At 43.9% G+C, this 12,206-nt stretch overlaps 1 protein-coding gene across 4 annotated transcripts in view; it reads left to right on the forward strand.

Annotated features, from left to right (window-relative positions):
* Positions 1–12,206, forward strand: part of Txndc11 (thioredoxin domain containing 11) — a 72,839-nt gene that overhangs the window by 13,016 nt on the left and 47,617 nt on the right. For 2 of the 4 annotated variants that reach the window (XM_059269987.1, XM_059269986.1), the window contains exon 4: positions 3,859–3,988. The exons of the other annotated variants lie outside the window; for them this stretch is intronic. In XM_059269987.1, the coding sequence (XP_059125970.1) occupies positions 3,859–3,988 (130 nt within the window). The remainder of the gene's footprint in view (positions 1–3,858; positions 3,989–12,206) is intronic. 4 annotated transcript variants of the gene reach the window in all.

Raw genomic sequence — 12,206 nt, forward strand, 5'->3', positions numbered from 1 at the left:
TATAACACAGCTGGCCTAGAACTTAGTGACCCTGCCTCAACTTCTCACAAGTGCTGGGATAATAAGCATGTGTCAACCACATTTGACTTAGTTTGACTTTAAGTTATTTGCTTTTTACCGCATATATATTAATGTTTGTTTTTGCAGACATGCTCAGACCCTAATATGGATGTTAAGTAATATTTGAAAAATCTGACTTTGGAATATTTATTTATTTAGAGTCAGGGTCCCACAATGTAGCCCTGGCTGTCCTGGAACTCACTATGTAGACCATGCTGGCCTTGAATTTAAAGATTGGCCTGCTTCTGCCTCCCCAGTGCTGGGATCAAAGCCACGTGCCACCATACCTGATTATTTATTTTGATTTTTGAGATGGTCTCATTCTGTATCCCAGGCTAGGGATACAGATGATCTTCCAGCCTTAGGCTCCTAGGGTAGAAGATGGAATTTCGGCTTCATTCAATGTGATTGGCTTAAAGTCTGTGAAAGGCCAAGTGAGTAAAGACCTAACTAGTGAGAGCTCTATTTTTAGGGGTTCCCTCCCTTCTCATGTACCTCTTGGTCTCAGTAGGTCTCACATCAATGGTCAGCAGACTGTTAGTGACAGGGTCTCTATCCCATTCCTTCCCAGTTCCATTCCACTAGCGTAAACTGTTGTCACACAGGGTCTTACTGGAACAGTTTGATGTTATTTAGGCAAGACTACCTTTTCCATCCTCAGGTTTTCCGCTGTATATGAAATGTTTGTGGTTTTCTTTTTTTTTCCTGTTTTTTTGAGACAGAGTTTCACTGTGTAGTTTTGGTGCCTGTCCTGGAGCTTGCTCTGTAGATCAGGCTGGCCTCGAACTCACAGAGATCCACCTGGCTCTGCCTCCCAAGTGCTGGGATTAAAGGCGTGCGCCACCAACGCCTGGCATATTTGTGGTTTAATGTCCACGGAAGGAACAAGCTAGCTTCTCAGTAGCTATTTAGATTGGTTTCAGATCTCCTCACTCTACTTCTTGTCCAGTAGGTTCTTCCTCTGCTTTGACAGCTACTGCAGGGTTCTTAAATATAAGGTACACTCCCAGTGACCATCTCAGGCCTAGTTCTTCCTTTGTAGAGGTCAGCAGAAACCATTGTGCTGAAGGGGTGGTGTGTTTATTCTACTTAGGTCCCTATGTTACTCTTCGGCTTTGGAAAAAGGACACAGATGCCCAGTGGGGTGGTTAAAACTTCTGGCTGCTGGAGGTGATTTTAACTTCATGTGACATTAAAATGAGCATTCCCTTGAATTGGGATGGTCATTTTGAGATGCATGGGAAAACACATGAGCTGTTTGTGTCCTCAGCTTCTATAGACTTTAGAATCAAATAGTCCAAGCCAGGTGTTGTGCTGCATGCCTTTAAACTCAGAACTATTTAGGCTGAGGCAGGCAGATTGCTGTGAGTCTGAAGCTAGCCGGAGCTGCTGTGTGAGATTCTGTTTAAAATTCCCAGTACCTTGGTTTTCTGCACAGGGCTTTGAATGCCCACCCTTCATTATAGCCCGCTGCTTTGCTCTTCTGTTCATTTCACCACTTATGTGCAGTGTGCAGCAGGCCTGAGCCACAGGAACTCTCCAAAGATACTTTCTTCGTGTTCTCAGAGTCTAGAGGCCTCAGTTTTATATGTGTGCATGTGCACATGATTGGTCCATTAGCTGAACGCTCCTAGGCACTCTGGTAATCACAAGTTCTTCCTGCTTACAGTGCTTGCACACGTCCCGCTGGGTCTCATGGCTGAGCAGACGCTGCTGTTGCTCTCATTTGCTGCAATGCTTTATCTTGTAGCTACTTAAATTCATGGCTTCCTGCTTTGTGGGACAGGTTTTGGGGTTTGTACTGATGTCATCTCAAGGTTGATGAAACAGAGTTTGGATCATGGAAACAGGTTCTCACCACCCTGCTGTCATTGTGCTCTAGACCAGCTTATCCTACACTGATGGCTGTAGTTTCTTCACTTCTGTATCCTGCATCTTGAGATCTTGTTTGCTTTTACAGTTCACTAGGACACTAGGAAAACCCAGCAAAGAAAGCCTCATGCCTTGAATAGATGAGATTTCTACATGGGTTGGCTTTTTTTTTTTTTTTAGTTTTATGAGGCAGGGTTTCTTTTGTTCCTGGAACCTGCTTTGTAGCCCAGGCTGGCTTCAAACTCACAGAGATCTGCCTGCCTCTGCCTCCCAAGTGCTGGGATCAAAGTCATGTGCCACCAACTCCAGGAAGATTGGCTCCTTTTTTTGCTGGACAAAACTTTTTTTTTTTTTTGGTTTTTCGAGACAGGGTTTCTCTGTGTAGCTTTGCGCCTTTCCTGGAACTCGCTTTGGAGACCAGGCTGGCCTCGAACTCACAGAGATCCGCCTGGCTCTGCCTCCCGAGTGCTGGGATTAAAGGCGTGCGCCACCACCGCCCGGCCTGGACGAAACATGTTATCAGATGCTTTCTTGATTTTTTTTCCTCATTCGTTCGTTCATTCATTCGTTCGTTCATTCATTCATTCATAGTATGTTTGTTTGAGACAGATTCTAATGTAGCTCAGGCTGGTCTCAAATTTACAGATATATAGATATGTCTGAAGATCACCTTGCACTCCTCTACCTCCTGAGTCCTGGGATTAACGGTGTGCATTACCATACCTAGTCGTCTTATTTTTTTTTCCTCTCAATTAGAATTCGTTGATGGATGGTGATGGTGTTAATTAAAAATTTTTTTTAATTAAAAAAATACTTTCTATTCAGACCTGGCTGGCCTGGAACTCACTATGTAGATTAGGTTGGTCTCAAACAATCCACAAGTCTATGCCTCCCAAGTGCTGGGATTAAAGGTGTACTCCACCATGCCTGGCCTCTTGAGTTGGTGGAATTCTTACTCCTGATTCCCAGCTGTGCTTGTAGAATGCTGTGCTTACTTTTTCCACATTTCTATTTCTTTGGTATCATATTCTATAGTGTGCACTGAAGAATTTATCACGTATTCAAATTTTTGTAACTATGTAACACCATTATGAGTACAGCATATATGTAATTCTTTCCTAAACTTTGTGCATTGCTGCTGTGAACAATAAACTTAATGTCATCTCTGTAGAGAAAAGAATGGTTGCAGAAGTTCTGAATTTCACGTGCTCCTGACCCTATTGTTCAGTAACATTTGTGTGTATTGTGGGTCACTGAGGACTTGAGAGACTTGATGAGTTTGGGAGGATGTCGAGGCAGCCGGGTGAAAGTCTGATGAGCTCAGGAGAACACCTGGGTGGTGTTGGTGTTTCAGAGCTGGACCAGGTCCCTGTGCAAACCATAAGGGACACCTCCTGACTTCACCGTGCCATTTTGTCCCTGTTGTGATGACTTTTTAAACAGGTGTCAGGTTCACTTAGTGATCCTTTGTGTATGTGCCTTTGGAAACACAAATAATTACTTTTTAGTAGGCAATGGGTCAACTTCCCAATGATTCTTATTTCAGTTTCATGGAAAAGGAAATCTGCCTACATGTGTTGAGTGCTGTAGCAAAGATCCTGGAATTCTTTATCATGTGGTTAGTTTCCGAGGCCACTTTTTTCTTTTTTAGTAGAAACTAAATTTTTCTTTTAGAGGATAGAATGATTTTAACTTGCAGCTGGATTAAGATTGATCTCATAGAAGTGCTTGTCTCTTCCCCACCTAAAATGCTGGTTCTCTGTTCACCTCCTAAGCAAAGCAGGCTGCTTGCCTCTGAACCAACTGTTAAAGCAAAGATGTTTTCTTTGTGTGATGTTGATAGTTTTTGTTACACATTACAGGTTTAATGCATGGTGTATTGTTTTTATTTATTTTTATTTATTATTTTTTTTTTTTTGGTACTAGTTTTGGACCAATCGAATACAAAGGCCCCATGAGTGCTGTTTACATTGAGAAGTTTGTTCGCCGGGTGATGAAACCACTTCTGTACATCCCATCTCAATCAGAATTGCTAGATTTTCTCTCAAACTATGAGGTACCTGTCTTTCTTTTCTCTTCTGTTCCCGAGACCTTTTACTGGGTTGAACTGGATTGTTTATATTAAGTGGTTTTTAGGTTTTTGTTTTATTTTGGTGTATATTAATTGTACAAGACAGTGGGTTTCATTGTGATGTTTTCATACTTAAAAAAAAGCCTCTTGGATTTCAGCAATTAAAAAAATGACATTGGTGGCTGGAGAGCTGGCTTAGGGTTTAAGAGTGTGTAGTACTATCCTTTGGGAGGACCCAGGTTTAGTTCCCTGAACCTTCCTCAGGTGGCTAGAAACTAACTCCAGTTCCAGGAGATCCCATGCTTCTGGGCTCCACAGGCAACTGCACATACATGCACACCCCCCTCCCCCATTAGAAATAATTTTAAAAATTCACCTTACAGGGAAGCCCCATTTAAGTACTCCTTGAGTTGCTAGTTATAAGGGTGGCTGCCAGGTGAGCTTTAAAAGACTAGAATACTTGCAAAATCTTGTCTGTGTTTTGTTTGGGGATTTTAAACAAATGTTGGCCTTGTCTCATAGTTAACTTGAATATAGAATTAGCTCATAGTTTCTATGCAGCAACTCATTTCTAAGAATATTCTTTGACCCTATAGTATTGCACAATGAGACAGAGGCAGGTGGATCTCTTTCGAATTTGAGGCCAGCCTGGTCTACAGAGCTAGTTCCAGGACAGCTGGAGTTAAACAGAGAAACTCTGTCTTGAAAACAAAACCAAAACCAAGAAGCCCTTGCAAATATGGTGCTGAAGAGACGGCTCAGTGGTTAAGATCACTTGTTCCTCTTCTAAGGGACTCAGGTTCAGTTTCCAGCACCTGCACCAGGTGGCTCACAGCTACCCATAACTTCTAGGGTGTTTGAACCTCTCTTCTGGCTTCAGTGGGTATGCCCACACATACACATAAATAAATAAAATAAAATTTTAAAAATAATTTTTTAGGGTTTACTTTATGTGTATGGGTGCTTTGCCTGCTTGTATGTCTGTGCATCACATGTGTGCCCAATGTCCACAGCAGGCTGAAGAGGGTGTTGGTTCCTCTGGGCCTGGAATGACAGTTTCGAGCTGCCGTGTGGGTGTTAGGAATTAAACCCAGGTCTTCTGGAAGAGCAGCCAGTACTCTTAACCACTGAGCCATCTCTCCAGCCCCTAAAAGAAGTCTTTATTTAAACAAATAAACAAAAAAACTTCAAATATATTCTTTTCTGTTTTATTCAGTCTTTTTTACAGAAAATATTTTAACTTACTAACATGGCTTTTTTCCTGTGGCCCCATTGCCAGCTTCACATTTAAAATTATGTTATTGTTATAAGAATCTTAGGTTGCTAGGAGTGATGGTACATACTTTTAATCCTAGCACTTGGGAGGCAGAGACAGGTGAGTGTCTGTGAGTTAGTTTCAGGACATCCAGAAGTACATAGTTAGACCCTGTGGCAGGATCCTGTGCTGTTATTTCCTTTTGGGGAAGGGGCCAAGTAGTCACAGAGTCAACGGCACAGACTCTGGGAGAATGTCGAAACAACAAGCTCAGTTTATTCAGGAAGAGGTGAGCCTTATATACCCTCCACCTCACCCTGGGGGAAGGTCTGATGAATGTACATCTGCTGGTGTGACATGGCTGTCTCTCATTGGTTCAGGTCATCTCTAGATCATGTCTCAGCTGCTGTTGCTAAGGCCATTAGGCAGACCCAGGTTGGCTCTCAGAAAATATTTTTTTTTACTTGTTTGGGTCAGCTGGCCCTCAAGCCTGTTAGGGATAAGTCATCCCACATATCCACCCCTTTTCATTATTTATAGGACATGCTCAGTGGGAGCTAGGGTGCATTGCCCTAACCTTGTTGACCGCACCTCAGGAGAGCTCAGCATAATAGACTGTGCCAGCATAATGGACTGTGTCAGCATAATGGACTGTGCCTACCTTAGGTTGGCTTGCCAAACAAGCTCATACAAGTTATTAACTACCAGCCATGGAAGAGCATCAATCCTGGAGAGCTGTCCAGGTGGTGGGCTTTAGGCAGTAGCCTTCTGTATCTCAGTGAGCCATGCATGCATTATCTCTCTAGGAGGACTTTGTTCTAGTTGTCTGAGAGCCAATAAAACCTGTAGGGTCACCTTTGTGGCTGCCTTCTGTTGATGAAAGACATTTGAACAAGAGACCTGCTATACGGTCTCACTATGTACTCACTATGTCAAAAATTCAGTCTCAAGGACATGGATGGAATCCTAGTCATATTTATTGTGCCAATCAAAGTGTTTCTGGTGATGCATTAGCAACCTTGTAGTGGGTGAGGCAATTGCTTTATATCTAGGGTCGCATGTCAGTAATGACATGACCTTTACTAATGCCACAGTAGTGGAGCAAATCATACATTATCCCTCTGAACCTTCTTTGGCCAAAGTCTCTTGGTCTGTTGCTGGATGCACATCTCTGGAGGGTATCCATATTGGCATGGTGGTATTCTGGGGAAAAATGCATGTATAACCTCGCCTCTGGGCTAATAGGGGAGCAGAGTGTTGCCATTGAAGGGTGATGGGATCCCTCCAATGTACCAAGGGCAATGGTGTCTCCCGAGGCAGGTAAATCAGCATGTTGTTCAATTTGGGCTTGTGTGACAGGGTTAACATATGGTCCTTGGCCAGTGAGCATCTCAAGAGAAACAGTGATGTTATACTGTATATTAAAATGAGCCTGAGCCTCAGCCTGGTCATCACAGGCAGCTCGCCAGTTAAGGAAGTCCGCAGGCTCTAACACAACCTTCATCAAATGGTACCAGTCTTAATAAGTCTATAAACACATTGCCCATTGCCGTAGGACTTGCTCAAAATATGACGAGTCAGGACCCAATTTATTAGTGGCCTTACGGACTGAAGACAGGTCTGTAAGAGGGGTAGGTATCCATGGTTGGTTGGCTGCACTGGGGCCCACATTAACTGGAAAGGCTATGGTGGGCATGTGCGGCACCATAGGTGGAATAGGCAGGTAGACATCCGGGCAAATCACTCCGTGGATACTGCAGGGGGGCGGGGTAGCCGCTCGAGGCATGGGGGGAGCAGAGAGAGGGACTGCTGGTGTAGGCTTAGATGCTGCTGCAATCATTTCCTCTCTCTTTACATCCCTTCCCTTTCCTTTATGCCTAGTCTTATCTGTCTCCTTGTCAGCAGAGGCAGAGGAAATATCAGTCATGGATGGAATGAAGGTGATAGATAAGTTGATGTTCCATTGTTCCTGGCAGTGCTTATTGTGGACCTCCTCAGTAGAGGAAGACTTTGGCCAGCAAGTATAACAAAATGGGCATAAAAAGACAATTGAAGGGTTACTCCCGAGGCCACTTCCCTTTTTCTGGCCAGGAGTAGAACTCTCATCCAAAGATCAGGTTCTCACATGTTCTCTGGAGGAGCAGCACACACTGCTGATTAACTGCTGAGCTATCTCTCCAGGCATCACAACCCACAAGCACGTGCATGCATGCATGAACACACACACACACACACACACACACACACACACACACACAAAACTAAAATTAGTCAGATGATGGCTATTGTTTCCTTAGGGACCAGTCCTTATATGGAAACACCAGGTAGCCTGAACAAAAGTATATGCCACCCTACTGTACAAACAGACTCACAAACAAAAAGAGGAAAGTGGGGGTCTCAGCACTTACCTGCTGAAGGGACCAAAATCACACAACGTAGAGGGGCCTAGTCACCGAAATACATCACTCGAGGGAGCTGCTCAACCAGCACTAGGCATGAGGAAAGGGAGACAAACAGGTCCCTGTTCAGGCACCAGATGTAGCAGGGTCCTATGCTCTTGGAAAGTATCTTTTTTTTACTGGTTTGTGCCAGCTGGCCCTCAGGCCTGTTAGGGATGAGTCATCCCACAAGACCCTGTCTCGAAAAACAAACAAAAAGAGAACCTTGGGCCTGGCGTGGTGGTGCACACCTTTAATCCCAGCACTTGGGAGGCAGAGGCAGGCAGATCTCTGTGAGTTTGAGGCCAGCCTGGTCTTCAGCGTGAGTTCCAGGACAGTGAAGGCTACACGGAGAAACCCTGTCTTAAACCCTACCCTCCCAACCCCCCCCAAAACAAAAACATTTAATTGAGGCTGACTTACAGTTTCAGAGGTTAGTCCATTATCATGGCAGGAAGCATAGCAGCGTGCTGGCAGACATGGTGCTGGAGAAGGAGCTGAGAGTTCCAGATCCACTGACAATAAGACCAGTGAGCCACTGGGCATGACTTGAACTTTTGAAACCTCAAAGCCCATTCCCAGTGACACACTTCTTTCAACAAAGCCACACCTACTCCAAGACTGCACCTCCTAATAGTGCTACTCCCTTTGGACCTATGGGGGTCATTTTCATTCAAACCATCACACTTAGTTATCAGTATTCTGCAGAATGGAGAGTGGCCCGTGCATGATAATTATAAGAATGAGATGATAGGATCTAGGATTTTCTTCCTAGATAAACACTAGCACAATACTAACTTACACGACATGTGTGTAGCTAGAAACTGCAGTGAACTTTCCCAGGGACCCTGCTTTAGTCATATCCTTGCAAGCATGTTAGATTATGCTTCCTGCAGTTAATCTTACTTATTCTCAGCGGTTCTTCTTGCCTGTGTATAGACAGGAAGATGTAGTTTATTACTATGGACAACATAGCCAAACAGAATGTGGCTCATAGTTAATTTGGTGGCCTTGAAGTTGATTGAAAAAGGAGTAGGACTGAGTAAGTACGATGAAATTTTTACTGGTTTTATGTCTTGTAATTTTAGTTGTTTCTTTTTTCTTTTTCTTTTTTAAGGTATCATCTCTCAGGTATTGGTAGCTTCTATATCAAGTGCTTTATTTTTTTATTTTATTTTATTTTTTTAAGAATGTATTTTTTTTAAACTTTATTTTATGTGCATTGGTCAGATTCCCTGGAACTGGAATTACAGACAGTTGTTAGCTGCCATGTGGGTGCTGGGAATTGAACCCGGGTCCTCTGGAAGAGCAGCCAGTGCTCTTAACCACTGGGCTATCTCTCCAGCCCCCCAAGTGCTTTATTTTTAAAGCTCATGAACAAAATCATTTTGAGTTTACCTTACAACCTTCCTACCAAATACTAACAGAATTGTTATTTGGAACTTTTATCTTGTATTTGTCCCAAAATATTTTCTAAACCTTTTTGTAAATTTCTGTAATTTACTTAAGATGAATTATTTAGCATATGTCTATTAATTTATTCTTAGAAATTCAATAAACTAAAATTAAGTGGGATAATAAGAGGCCTAGGAATCTTTGGAGTGTGTGAGAATAGGGTATTGACAAATTGCTAGATGAGAGAAAACCTGAGCATTTTGCAGAAAAGCTTGAATGCCCAATATTATATTGTTTTTAAGCATAAATCTGAGTGTTGAGCAAGTATGCAGCATTTCTGTTAGTTCAGAGTTTTATACTACTGTGAATAGGGTAGTTTTACACGAATTAACACTACGGCAGAAATGGTTCAAGTGCCAGTGAGTAAAATCAAGGTGGGGGGTTGAGGTGGGGCTGCAGAGATGTTGCAGAAGTTAAAAGCACTGGCTCTTCTTCTCGAGGACCCAGGTTTCATTCTCAGCATCTATGTGGTGGTTCACAACCCAACTGTACCATACCACTTCCAGGGGATCTGACCCTTTCAGGCACCAGGCATGTATATGGTTCACATACATACATGTAGGCACTTAACAGACATATATACGTCTAAAAAAGAAAGGGGAAAAGGACTTTTTAAAAAGCACATCAAGGTAATTGTTCATAAGGCCACTAGAGGGTGTGTGCCGTGTGCCAAAACCTACACTATTCTGCAAATGGTGCATGCTTCCTCAACAGAGTGTTCCAGGAGGTATTAAGGATTTGCTGGCTATCTGTAAGTAGCTGTTTTCTGCTTCCTTGCTAAAACAGCTCCTAACCATCTGTACTCATGGATTGGTGTTACATCACAAAGTAGGCCAAGGGATAGCCTTCCAGTTGATGAAGGAGCTTTGTCCAATGCATAGTGTTTGCTCTGTGCCAGGCACAGAGGAAGACTGTTTCATAGATTGACAGCGAATGAGTATGCTCAGCAAACCTCAGAAAACAAATGAACAAGAGGCACTAGGCTGACTACTGTCCTCCTGATATACATGTCTGTGTGAAACTTTAAAAATAACCTTATTTGAAAATAGGGTCTTTGGAGCTGGGCTTGGTGTGCACCTTTAGTCTTAGCACTTGGGAAATAGAGATAGGGACTTTTTATGAGTTCTAGGCTAGCTTGGTCTATATAGCAGGTTCCAGGGCAACCAAGGCTACTTGGAGAGACCTTGGGGGTTTGGGGGAGAGGCAAAAGGGTCTTTGCAGACATAATCTATCAAGGGTCTTGTGATGAAATCCTAAATTTCCTTGACTGATGTATTGGCAGAACAGTAGCTGGTATGGAGAGGGCCCGAAGGCTGCAGCCACTGGACCATTGCAGTCTCAAAGCAGGCCAGGCCTGGAGCTATCCAAAGCTGGCAGAAGCAGAGAAGACACCCCACCCCACCTCCCACACCCCACAATTCTCTAGAGAGTAGAGAGGATGGTTGCTGTGGTTCTGTACCACCCATTTGTGGTAATTTGTCAGGACAGTCCTAGGGAATGAGGCAGTTTCAGATTGTAAGTACCGTGATGGAAGAGTAGTGATCTGGGACAGGGGAAGGGTATAGCTAATTTGAAAGGCAGGAAGTCCTCACTAGGAAATGATATTTGAACAAAAACCTAAACAAGATGAAGCCTGTGTGATCTGACCAGACCAGACCTGAGGAAGCTGGAAAAGGTACAGAGCCCCCAAGGAGGACTGGGATTGTTCAGGCCAAGGAAAGAGGACAGTGGGAGGAGATAACCCTGTCATTTGGCTGAATAAGGAACAGGCAGTAGCTTGTCCACTGGGGGCTGGTTAAGGTTCTGGGAACAGGGAGAGACAACAGGACATCACCAGAACCTAAGGCTGCTGCCTGCTGCCTGCTGCCCAGTACCAAGTTGCCCCCAGTCCTGTGCTCTCTTCTCCAGAAGGACCTCTGCGAGGGCGTTAAGTACAGGCTTAGAGTGGTCTGCTTCAAGCTAGCTCATGGATGTGTTTTCAGCTGAGCACACAAAAGCTCAAGTCTAGTAAAATCTGTGTGAAGATATTATTTGTTCCTCACCCTTGTTTTCTCAGGTTTGAGCAAGACATTTGGAAAGAATTGAAATATGTGTAATTAACTTGTGTTACTTGTTAAATAATGACATGGCTTCTGTTGGACATTGGAATTTTGGGGAAATCTTTGCAGATTTTGCTTTACCTACAACATAACCAGAGTTGCTTTCAAACTTAGATAATCTGTAATAAAAGTGAACAGATCACCATCGCCCCACCTTACTACTTACTACACTCCATTCTTACTACTGGAGCATGGCCAAACTCCCCATGGCCAGCCCTTAAAGAAAACTGAGTCCTTCTCCACCCCCACCAGAAGCCATCCACTGTGAAGAACTACACTGCAGGAGCCCTATCATAGTTTTTAAGAGTTCTCTTTGATGGCTTCCTGTCTAGACTGTTTCTCTTTTTTGTGGGTGGGGAAGGAGAGGATGTCACAGATGTCTTCTGTGTCTCTAATTCTCAACTGTGAGTCTGCGGGCATCAATACCACCGCAAAAGAAGCTGTCTTGCTCTTTACAGTCAGCGGCAGCATGGATCATGGACTTCCACATAGTTTCTGGCCACAGCACAGACCATAGACCTCAGCATGGTCTCCAGTGGCAGTACAGACCACAAAATAACATGGCTGTCAGTTGTAGCATACTGACATCAGCATCTACATAGTCTCTGGCAGCATCACAGACCACAGACATCAACATGGCTTCAGGTGGCAGCACAGAATGTGAACATCCACATGGCCTGAGGTAACCCAGGCCATGGATATCAACACTGCTCCAGACCACAGCAGGACCATGGACACCATCACAGCCCCCAATTGCAGCACAAACCATGAAATTCAACATGGCCTGCAGCAACAGCATGGGCCTTGGACATCATCCTGGCTTCTGGTGGCAGCACAGACCATGGACACCAGCACATTCCCTGGCTGTGGCACAGATCACAGATATTCAAGATGGCCTTTGGGAGCAGCACAGACCCTGGAGGTCTTTTGAGGAGGCCCAATCCAGAAACGAACCA

The sequence above is a fragment of the Peromyscus eremicus genome, chromosome 8a (genome assembly GCF_949786415.1).
Source record: "Peromyscus eremicus chromosome 8a, PerEre_H2_v1, whole genome shotgun sequence".
NCBI classification, from domain to species: Eukaryota; Metazoa; Chordata; class Mammalia; order Rodentia; family Cricetidae; genus Peromyscus; species Peromyscus eremicus.